Genomic DNA, 12,109 nt, shown 5'->3' on the forward strand with positions numbered 1-12,109 from the left:
TGTTTCCCTGAGTAGCTAAGGGAGGAAAAGGTATGTCTCTGCTTAGTTTCAAAGGCTGATTTGAGAGGTGACAATGGTTGCACCTCTGAACGAAAAATACCTTCCAGTAGCCACTGTAAGCTAGGATCAGTCACTGGCATGTAGCATGATAAAATCATGCTGGAACTGTGTGGTCTCAAAGGAGAATGTTACACACTTGATTTCTTGCCCAGTTTTATAATGTGTTTGAAATCAGTACATTGCATACATTTCAGTTTCCATTGCTCTAATGATCTGATAATTTCCTGAAACACTTTAATGGAGTTTCCACTGACCTTAAAATAATAGTGTTTTTTTAAAAAGTGGTTAAGTGCAGACTTTTATGAGACAAATGGAGCCAGACTTCTCCTTCAAAAATATGACTTTTGCAAATGTGCATGGTTCTAAAAGTCTCAGAGCTGTTTTTCAGAGTGACAGAAATAACATAAATGCCAGAGTAAGCAGCAGTTGATCTTGCAACACTGAAGTTTCAATACTAAGTCATTTACTGTATATAGAAGTAGGTCCAGAAGAAGGTCTGAATGTCTTTCAAACTGCCACTGAATAGCATGGAAGTGCCTGTGTCTTGTGGCCTTTGACTCAGCAACTCACATCTTCATACCACTATTTGCATTTATCCTGTCATAATCTGTTCTTATGAAATGTGCTCAGATTGATCTTTCCCTCCTTTCTCTCCCTTCTATTTTTAACCTGTACTATTTAACATTTTCAGGTTTCAGAGTCTTCTACTCTCTCAACATCCTAGTTCTTTCTACAGAGACACTGTGACTATCCTTCTCTGGGCTTAAGCATTTGAAATCCATTTCCTTAGCCTTAATTTCACAGGACTGTTTGCTCAAAACCATATATGGTGTCTGGCAAGGTTTTCAGTCTTTCTTCTTCACCCCTGCTGGACTCCATGGTTCTCAGAAAGCTGTCTCTTTCCCCAGTGTATCTTGACAGCTGAGCCTCTAACATGGAGATAGAAAAAAATTAATTTACAATTTACAGTACGACTCAACATCTTTTCTTTCTCCCCAGTTTTGTCAGACCAACCTATTTGTAAAGAAATAATTGCCTAAAGGCAGGCAGACTTGTGCCTTTATTGGCCTTCATTGCTGCCAGTCAGGCAAAGGTTTAACAGATTGAGTATGCATTGTATGTAATAACAGAGAATTTTCTGGTTTTAAGTACTCTGACCTCTTAGAAAATACAGATTTTCAGATAAAACTGCTTTCTTCTTTTTCCCCAACCTAAATAGACAGATATTTAAATCAAGAATTATCAGTAGAGAAATTATCCTATGGCAAGCAGCAAGAGAAGTTTGGGCATGTTAATTTTGTAACAGGGAAAATTCAATGTTAGTCTTTTTGTCCCTATATATTTCAAAATAAAATGAAAGAGTTTGGGATTCAGTTTCTTGAGCCTTGCTAATCTGATCATAAATGAAATGTATAAAGGCAAGTCTGAAGATATACACCACATATCTAGTCTGCCATCTAACCTTCACCCACCAATCCGTGGTACTTATAGAGTGCTAATTAGGCATTTATCTTCAATGATATAAGACAGACTTCAATAAGATAAAGATAAACTTCAATATGATGGTGGGCTCCACACTACATTAAAAAGTTTATCATCTAAACCACTCCTCTCAGCAGGGGAGGCGGCTGAAGGAGGAGTTGCTTTTCAATGCAGCTTTGGAGATGGCATTGCTAGCCAGGAACATTTTCTAACTGTGCTTTGCAGCATTTTTCACTTGCTGAGCAATAATATGCAGTACATCTATCTGTATTTAAAATGACAGATGGTGCCTGTCTCAGTGCTGATAGGGGTGTCTATACAAACACCATCTCCTCAATGGGGAAGCTGGAGAAAAATGGCACAGACTTGTACAAGATCACTTCTGGTTTATTTTAGGACCTCTACATCTGAAGGTGTGCCCTTCTAAAAAATTGCCAATTTACCCATGTAAAAATTTCAGTATGAAGAAAGCAAACAATTGGTGTTGGGCAGCTTAAAAGCTATTAATGTTTTCGTATTCATGTCCATTTCCTAGCATGACTGAAACCAATCCTGTCACCAACCCTTACCTGTCACCAAGGAAGAAATGTCCCAGAAGCAGCACATCTGCTACTGTGTGCAAAATGATGAAGAAGGCTCTGACCCCATGTTACTGAGAGACAGGTTAGAGCTATTAAAAAAATCATGGAAAGAGTTTACTTATCCAGCTGGGTTTGTTTGTTTTTGCTTGTTTGTTGGTTTTTTTGTGCCTTTGCTTTCTTAAACAACATGAAGAGCCCTTTTGGGTTTATTTATGCATATGTATGCAAAGAAATCTATTGCTTCTTTAGATTTATAAGAAACTGAAGAGTTAAGAAATATGTTCCTGTGTCGTCCTGTCTTCTGCCTGAGGAGCACCGCTGAGCTGTTATTTACCTTCTGTGTTAATATTTTAGTCTCGTATTTGGTTATAGCTCCAGATGGCACATGTTTGCCTTCACATTTGCAACAGCTGAGACATAGTCAGGCAGTGTAATATCTCTAACAAAATGTCCTTGGTTCAAAATGAAGATGAACATTCCTACTTCAGCTAGTGAGCAGCACCTGCCAAAAAGTCTTTAAATCTTTTAATGCTACTGCAAGGTTTCCTGAAACAAAGAACAGGAGGACATGAGTTAAATATGATGCTTTGGATAAGTTTTTAGGGAGGGGGCTTCTCAGAACTCCTGTTTTGCATCAAGATTTGGGGCAGAAGTTCAGAGACACTTGCCTTCTATCTAACTCAGATCTAACCAGAGGCAAATTAAAAACAGGCCTAGTTTCAGTGATAGACAACATTTCATGGCAGGGCAGCTGCCTCTCTATTAATTCGCTAATTTATTCAAATGGCTATCATCCAAAAGATGCTGATTTTATCAGACATAACCAACCAAAGTATTTTAAGCACATGCTTACCCTCAATCACTTGAGCTTCAAGGTAGGCTAAACATGTTTAAATGAACTGGATTCGTTATTCATGTAGACTTGCTTCAGATATAAGTGTCAAATCCTACTTTACCATGGCATTCTCATAAGTTAAAGACACTGTTTCAGGACTCGTTTAAAAGTTGAGCAGGCTTCAATGTGGGCCTGGTATTTCCCAGTATCTGCCTAGCCAAAGCTGGCAGTCTGAATGGTAGCTCTTGGTTTCTCTAGCTGAGAAATTAATGCCTTTATTGCCCCAGAATGATGGAGGAAACGGAACCCTTCTAGAAAGATAATGGTTTATTACTGTTTCCTTTTCTTAAGGCTGTTAGAGATGTCAGCTGTCCTCAAAAGTGCCAGTGATGTGGAATTCACCCAACTTCTCCCAGGAAGCACGTTGTATAAATCTCCTAGAGATTCCTGTTCTGATGTCATGTGGATGTTTATAGGCCAATTAAATGCTTGCAGGTGAGACCAGAGTGATAAGAGGTCACTGAATCAAGGAATATGTGAATCATATCAACCTGTTGTGACGCCAGAAAGGCTGCTGTCAGTTTCCTAGGAAGGCATTTCCTTCTTATAGCCCATATGAAATAACAGCAGAGGATTCTTCTCCTCCACAAATGCATCTGCCTCCAATCTCACCTTTTAGAAAAGTAGGAGAGCTCACATCAGTGCTTGGAAATAACATAGTTACTATATACATGGTGCACATATGTATAGTCCAACATGTGTACATGGACGCTCTACTATAAGGACAGTGTCAGATTTCCTGTCCCATAGTTAAATTATTATACTCTTTTAAACAACTCACTGCATCAAGTGAACTATTCTGAAGAGCAGTGCCCTCAAAATTTGAGAATATGAATGTCTGCTGATGGTACAAAATTATTTGGAGGAAAAGTATATAAATGAAAAACAGAAAAATAACACTGATGTAACTGTGTCTTATTGTTCTCAAGCCAGCATGCTAGAGAAAGCTCAAATAGATAAAAATCCATGGGGATTTATCATATTTGTATTGTGTGCTTCCTTAGCATTTGAAAGTACAAAGCATTGCTACCTTAGCATCAAGACTTAGATGCTTTATATCCAGGTGCATGTGGCTGCAACCATTCTACAGGTAAGATTTAGAAAGAAATTTAACTGTTGCCTAGTTTCTGAGTATAGAGCTAAATTTGGCTGCTGGTCTTCTACCTTTGAGAAAATTGGTTCATGCAGAAAGTTCATTTCAGGGAATTTTGAATCAGGATGACCAGGATCAGTTTCACCTGCAATTCAATGTTGACTCATAATTCTTAGTAATCATTTTCTCAGGAAAGATCATAATGCGTAATGCATCCTAGGCACTCATACTGATTCAGTGACCTTTACTCTGATTTTTGGTAAACACTCATCAAGTTACTATGTAATTATATATATATATATATATATATATATATATATATATATATATATATATATATACCAGGAATTTCTGATAGAAATATAATTTGCTCCTGCCTCTTAGATCTACACACAACCAAAGGAAATAAGTGATGACAAATAGAAATGGTATCCAATATCATATGTTGCTGACATCAGGACTGTATATGACTGATGCAGACCTCAGAAGGAAAAGAAAAGTAGGAAAAGAACCAATTTAACCTGAAGTAGAATTTTCATAAGCACAGTTAATAGGAGCTGTGAAATAATGACATGAACTAAGAGAGTGAAATGGTTAACCATGAGATGTTGCTCTTGGAGCACAGGAGCTGGGCTGCTCAGAACTCTGCTGCCTAGATTACTGAAACATCACCACGCTCACCAGCAGATAGGAGACAGAATTTCTTTTCACTAGAAAAACTTTGCAAGAATGATTTTAGTGAGCTCAGTCTCTCTTTCTAGTACAGCCATTAGCCAATCAAGGTAATTCACACTGAACCTCTGATGGCAATGGCCCAGTAACTGGAGTTCATTCCATTGAACCTCAGCCCGGCTTAAATTTTACATCATGAATAAAAAGGATGGGACTTTCTGTGGACATCCTGGGAACTTCTCTGTTGTTGTGCCATTTAATTTACAAAGCTCTTTGATACCCCGTCAATGAACAGCAACAGGGAGCTGCTGAATGAATGGAGAGGTGGACAAGCAAATACCACCAGGTATTCAGTGCTGTGTGTGCCTTGGACCTCCACAGCAGTGAGCAGTAGCTGCACCTCAGCAGCATTACACTCCAAATATTCTCAACTTTTGAGCAGTCATCTCTTCCTCCACTTTCCTCTCTTCAGAAGGGGAAAATTTTGCAACATATATATCAGGAAGAGGTAAAGAAATGTAGTTTTTAAATTGGCCCAGCATGGAAAAAAAAAACAACCTGGTGCAGCAAAACACAAATTTGCAGTTATGCATCTGGTGGGGGTTGGGTGGCGGGCCTTTACACACCAAAGGCTTGGAGATCTGGCAGATGAAGACCTTCAAGCTGTTGTTTTAAATGCTCAGTTTTGCTAAGACATGCTAAGATCCCAGATGGTAGGAATGCATAAATATCATGCTTGGTGAAAAAAAACTTAGTACCTTTTCCCCTGTATAAGAGCAAGCAAGAGAGTAGAGTGTGAAGTAACAAAAGTTTGAAGTATCAATGTCTTCTTATTAAGGCTGAGTTCCTTTCATTCCTGTTGCTTAGTGTTCCCTGATGTTGACTGAAGAATCCTGACAATTCAATCATTCAGCTCTTGAGCTGCTACAAAAGTTCACATGTACAGTAGTATGAATTGCCTTTTTTTATTCATCAGTTTTTATGAGCAAAATTTAATTACAAACCTGTCTGGAGGAAATATTCTGAAGGAGGAAACTATACTGGATGTCTTGTGTCGTTCTACACAATGCCCTGATGCCTAGGCTGTTCAGGGTGGAGTCACCATTCCTGGAGGCACTTAGAAGCATGTAAATGTGGAACTTGAGGACATGGATTAGTGGTGGACTTGGCAGTGCTGTGTAAATGGTGGGACTCGATGATCTGAAGGGTCTTTTCCAACATAATCAATTCTTTGACTCTAAGCCCTCACATTCCGTGTTTGAAATTATCATTTGTGAAATGCAAGAAAGAACACTGTCATGAGCTCCAACAGCTGGCCTTCTCTGAAGTTTCTCTCAAATCTCACAGAAACATGAGGTAATTCTGAAACACAGGATTTCCATCCCCAGGACTGTCCCTGGGACTTGCCCATGCCACCCACTCCCCTGGGGCTACGGCAGCCCAGGGACGCCAGCAGCTTGCAGCCACGCCTCGTTCAAAACACACTAGTGCAGGTAAAGTTCAAGGTAACCTTGTGGATCAGGGTCATATCACTTTTCAGCACCTGCCCATGTGTATATAGCTGTACAATGCCTCCCTGTGTGGCAGAAATGCCCTCCCTTGCTGCTGATGCTTAGCTGCAGACATGCTGTTTCCTGCCACAGGGAACTCTGCCTCCATGGCTACCAAGATCCCAGCTGAGAAATCTGGGAAATGTCAATGTGAGACACACCATTCTAAAAGCATCCTGTACCAGATCCTCAACAAAGAGCATGGAAATGAGACCAAGTGGCACCAGCAGCATTGCAGTCCCCACTGCTCCACAAGAAGCAAAGGCTGCCCTTGTTTGGACAGGAGAAGAGTTGTCCTGAGAACACCAGAAGCCACATGCAGAAGAGCTTCTGAAGTGCTGTTGAAGACTTCAACTTTTATTAGAAACTTACCTTCTTTTTATCACATGCCTTGGGAGGATCAGTTTGTCCTCATACAACGGAACTGGGCCCCTCTTTTTGTCCTGGGCATGGCACAAGAAGGGGTGGATTTTGACCTGAGAGAGATCCCAGCCACCAGTTTATTGAAAAAAATCCTCCTCAATCAGTCTTCAACAGCTATGAATGAACTGGGCAGCTCATCAGCAGGAGCATCTTTAGCAGGAGTTCAGAAGATGAAGAATTTATTGTGGAAATTCTGGGATCTGGACATAAGTGCAAAAGAATATGCCTATCTTAAAGGAATTATTCTTTTTAATTCTGGTAAGTCCTTCCAGAAAAGACACAAATGCTTATGTGTATATGATCTAGAAAGATATTTGACATTTTTATTTATGTATAGACAAATGTTCGTTTTTACTCTTTTCTATGAATATAACTAAATGTTCTCAAAACCCTATATTCCATGATTTAACAGTTTTTCTGCCTGATGTGGTTTATTTTGGTTCTTTGGATATGTGCAGGATGTCACCCACTGTAAGCCAAAACAATCTCTATCAGACAAATTTTTAGTAAAGAATTATGTGTGTAACCTCAAACTGACTTCCAGTTCTGAGGTGATACAGCAGCCTCACCCTCACATCACAGCAAAGGAGAGATGGTACATGGGCACATGATGTGAGTTTCAGAAGTAATTTAACAAAGGCTTCCTCAGTAACATGAACAGTGGAGAAGATAACTGTCTGATTTTCATCAGCAAAAGGAGTCTGTGTTGAAGTTACACAACTTTTATGTATGTATATCCTTCATTTATATAATTTAGTGTCTTTATATTAAAAGCCTGGTACAGCAGTCACAGAGCAAACTAAGACTACTGGTTGCATCCTCTCACTTCTGATCCCAAGTTCAGGCTCCTTAGGAAGGAAGGTTGCCTCGGTCAGCACCATGGAGTGCATGAGTCATTAACAGCTGAGCTCTAAGTACACTAAAGCAAATGGAAAGACTTACTGACTCCAGCCTGCTCTGGCTCAGATCCCCGCCTCCTTCCACAGCAATCAAAGTGTTGACTGCACTGTCAGCAGTGTGCTGTACTTGGGACTGCACCAAAAGCATACTTGAATGCTTCAGTTATTATATTTCTCGTGGTGGATGGTTTATAGGCTGCTCAAAGGCTGTGTGACTTTGTATTTGTTTCCAATGGGATTCAAATTTTGAGTCTTGAGGTGTAATGTCATCCAGATGCTTGGTGTTGCCTTGAGTGTCTATGCCGCAGCATCAAACCAGAGGAGCTTGTTTCAGTGCAACCTTTTTTCACAATAAAATCAGGATAAAAGGAATCACTGGTTATATCCAGGGGGATGATAAGAGGAGAAAGGCCTCATTTGCAGCAGCTTACACAGTTTAACTCGCTGGCATTTTTATTTTCTCTGTGAGTAAAATGCAATTTTTGCTTAAAGAGAAAGTAGCAGAAGCAGGAAGCTGCTGCTTCCCGAAGGTGCTGTATGAGAGAGCCAGCAGCCCTTGATGCTGTCTGCAGACACATTCCACAGTTTCAGGAATGACATTCAGCAGTTAGGTGGGATGACCCTATTCTCTGGAGTATTTCTCCATAAGCTGCAGAAGACAGCCTGGACAGCATCAGTTAAGCTTAGATTCAGTTAAGCCTTCATAAGAAACAGAGCTGTCATCCAACTCTGGGCTGAAACAAGTACTCAGGTCTTATACACAGCCCAAACCACCCTTTGCTGCAAACAAATCTGTACAGTTCTTGTTTTACAACTATTACTTTTAATAGTTTTTCAACACTTTCCACCAAACTCAGAAAATGTTTTCTATGTATTTGCAAGATGCTTTCAAACTTTTCGACTCGTAGCTTGATATTTGGCAAAATGCTACTATTTTTGTGGGCCACAGTTCTAAAAGGATTTCAGGAAGTCACCAGCAGTTACAATGGTAATCTAACTCACTTTTGGATTATGTAGTACCTCACTGCCATCCTTAATGTTTTACTTCCGTTGGGACCACCAAAACTGACCAAAACAATGGGGAAGGGCCAGGTCCAGAATGGTCCAGAGCTGGGTCCTGAGCTGGAGCTCAACAGGACATCCAGGCATGCAGCTGTAGCAGCCATCACTTGGATAAGAAGCATGACAACTCTGCAAAGGTTTGCTTGTACCCTGAATGATCTCTTGTGGCATGGACGTTGTGCTTACTATCATTAGAAAAATCCCTCTGGCAAGAGGGTGGCAGGCAGCACGATGGAGTGTAGGTCCTCCTACTAGAATCATAGAATGTTTGGGTTGGAAGGGACCCTAAAGATCACCTAGTCCAATCCCCCCACCATTGGGAGGGACACCTAGACCAGGTTCCATGCAGCCTGGCCTTCTGGCTAGCTTCTGGGGCATTCACAACATCTCTGGGCAAGGTGTTCCAACACCTTACCACTCTCACAGTAAAGGATTTTTGCCTACACATCTGACCTAAGCCTACTTACCTTCTTTCAGTCCAAGGCCATTCCCCCTTCTCCAATCATTACAGGCCCTTGTAAAAAGTCCCAGTCCAGCTTTCTTGTGAAGCCCTTTAGGTAGCAGAAGGCTGCTCTAAGGTCTTTCCAAACCATTTTCCTCTCCAGGCTGGACAATCCCAACTCCCACAGCCTGTGTTCATAGGAGAGGTGCTCCAGCCCTCTGATCATCTTCAGGGCCCTTCTCTGGAGTCATTCCAGCAGGTCCGTGTCCTCCTTATGCTGAGGGCGCTAGAGCTGGAAATAGCAACAGAATCTGTGCAGCACCTCTGTGTGGGAAGCTCTGGCTGCATTACTGATTGACCACATCTGGGCCAGCAAGAACCTGCAAACGAGAAATTGTGCACCAGCCCCTCAGGGGAAACCGGCACCTTCATCAACAGAATCCAGACTCTCCAGAACGTACTGGCATTCCCCACTCTTCCCAGGGGAGCTTTGGCTGGGTGGCTTTGGAGCTGTCTCAGTACCTGTGGGTGAATGGTCCAGCTGCAAGACCTTTTCTACTTGGACCCAGGCAACAAGTCAAAGGAAGGAGCAGGTAGGACTGTTCTGCCACACAGGAACAGCACTAGGCATGGTGAAAACATTTTGGTGTTTTTGACAGTTGTCTGAAGAGCAATTGGGAATGCACAGTGAAGAGATAGGACCAGTGAAAAACAGTGCTGTTATTATATCAGTACTATACATATTTATGTACCCAGATATATATTCAAAAACTCCATCAAGACTGTGACAGGGCTTCTGTTAAAAAGAAAGATACTCTTAAGAGGTTTACAGTTCAGCTGGAAACATGTGTTTGACTGATTATTATTAGAACAGATCTCAGAATAAGAAGTGTCTCATTACATGTAAATTAAAACCAGTGTTTGGTTACATAGAAAAGAAGACCAAATGGGAAAATTAAGCATATTTTAAGAGATATAAACTATCGCAACTTCATCCTGAATCCACAGAATCCTGACAATTTCTTTTCCATGAAAAATCTAACATTTGGAACCATCCTCACAGCTTGCAGCTGGTAATCCTGGAGGAGATGATGACTTTTCCAAACTTTTAATTTCTGGCTAGCCTGATTGCAGGTTTGGCTGAAGCTTCTTCTCCTCTGGCAGTGATGTCTAGGAAGAAGAGAGCTGCTGAAGTCTGACAACAGTTAGCCAGATACAGACTAAAGGAAACCCAACCAGGTTGGTTTTGCTCTGGTACAGGGCAAGAATGCTGAACTTCCTACACTGAAATGAATGATCCTGTGTGAAACACGCCTGGTGTGAGCTATTCAGACTCTATTCCAGGGAGGTATGGAGTCAGTCACTGTAAAATATGCCAAAGAGCATGTTCTACCCTCTGTCCAGACTGCAAGAGTGAGGGCAGGAGGCAACAGGTTGCTGAGAGCTACATGGCAAGGCAATCTCTCCAGGGGCAAAGGATGAACACAGCGCTGGGTCCTTAGTGCCTAGTTCTGGCACCCACAAATGCCCTCAGTGAGCCAGCAGTCACATGCTATGGGAGGCATGTGATTGAGGTTTGATCATGATTCCATAGGTCAAAGACCTCTCCTTCTTCAGGCACTCCTCTTGCTGAGGCACTCCTCTTGCTCTTTTCAGACTGAAATGAAAATACCTAGATAATATGGTGAACCACAGTGCCTCAGCTTAGTCTAGTAAGCAGGGTAACAATAGAATGGAGATGGGGCTATACTGGAAACCTACATCTTCAAACTGCGAGGCTGCTCACTGCTCCAAACCATCATCTCCATCTCCTGATGTTGATAGAGCTGGAATATTTCCACTGGCCCAGACCACCATCTCAGTATCATTTAGTGGGTAGACAACACTAGAAAACTTCATCAATACTGAGCCAAAATTACCTGCTGTTACCATTTCAAAGCTGGATTTTAAAGTATTGGGCTAGATTCCAATGTGCTTACAGTGCTGCTCAATGCTCATTCCAATTATTGAGCTAAGCATATCTTCTTTTGCCAAAAATATGTAGAAAGTGTTTATTTTTTTTTCTATAGAGAAAGTAGTGCTATAAGCTAGAAATCCAGACACCCATCATTACAAAGGGCACAGAACAGAAGTGTTTACTCAGGATTTGTTATTTTACTTCTTGTTTTGACAGAATGTTGTGTCCTGAGATGGCTCCCTTATGTACAATCACTGCAGCAGGAAGCTCAGAAAGCCCTGATGGAGTTTATCTCAACAATGTTCCATGGAAGCCTCGGCAGGTTTTCTTCGATTCTTCAGCTAATCATGTCCCTTCGAGACATTGATGCAGGTGCTATTGAAGAGCTCTTCTTCAGGCCCATCCTAGGAGAGGCCACCCTAAATGTACTACTTATAGAAACCCTATATATCAAACCAGACGGGCTTGGAAAACAAATGACATCTGAGTGATAAAATATTTCATTTTGAAGAGGTCAGAGAATATTATGACCTAAATAAACACATTTCAAACAAATCATTGATGCATATTTGTAAGCCATATATGCTTCAACAATGAAGTTATTTTGTAACATTTTAGAATAAAAAGCAGAGAAAATCAAGCATTTCATGATACCGTGTCCTTTAAAAATCCCTTAGTCTAAGTATTTAAAGAGTGTCTAGGAGCACACGTTCCAGTTGTGCTAGGTTCAATTATATTATTTCTAATGAGCATTTTTACAGCTGTTTATACTATATGCTTTTGGCTTTAAGAAACAAGGGCAATGGTAAATTTTATTCAGTTGAAGATAGATACATAAAAGGCTGGTCAATGGTAAAATCAGTACAAATCCTTCCTTTTCCTTTACAGTCCCTAATCTCAATCCTTTTTCTGTTCCACTGAGAACTCTAGTCCTTGGCTGTAATTGCTGGATGGAACTCCCCCTTAGTAAATGCTTTCTTATAGGTTCTTTTC

The 12,109-nt window shown here is 40.9% G+C and overlaps 1 protein-coding gene across 1 annotated transcript; it reads left to right on the forward strand.

The window, feature by feature from the left end:
- The first annotated feature begins 6,440 nt into the window (after positions 1-6,440).
- LOC131577653 (nuclear receptor subfamily 0 group B member 2-like) lies at positions 6,441-11,607 on the forward strand. Its single transcript, XM_058835694.1, has 2 exons — positions 6,441-7,014; positions 11,333-11,607. The coding sequence occupies exons 1-2, from the start codon at positions 6,441-6,443 to the stop codon at positions 11,605-11,607; spliced, it is 849 nt and encodes a 282-aa protein (XP_058691677.1).
- The last annotated feature ends 502 nt before the right edge of the window (positions 11,608-12,109 follow it).

The sequence above is a fragment of the Poecile atricapillus genome, chromosome 3 (assembly GCF_030490865.1).
Source record: "Poecile atricapillus isolate bPoeAtr1 chromosome 3, bPoeAtr1.hap1, whole genome shotgun sequence".
NCBI classification, from domain to species: domain Eukaryota; kingdom Metazoa; phylum Chordata; class Aves; order Passeriformes; family Paridae; genus Poecile; species Poecile atricapillus.

What these genes read in the sequence shown, in the direction of transcription:
- LOC131577653 (XM_058835694.1), top strand. Translation starts at nt 6,441, where the DNA reads ATGGCTACCAAGATCCCAGCTGAGAAATCTGGGAAATGTCAATGTGAG. An exon ending in AATTATTCTTTTTAATTCTG is followed by an intron (nt 7,015 to 11,332) that starts GTAAGTCCTTCC and finishes TTGTTTTGACAG; the next exon opens with AATGTTGTGTCCTGAGATGG.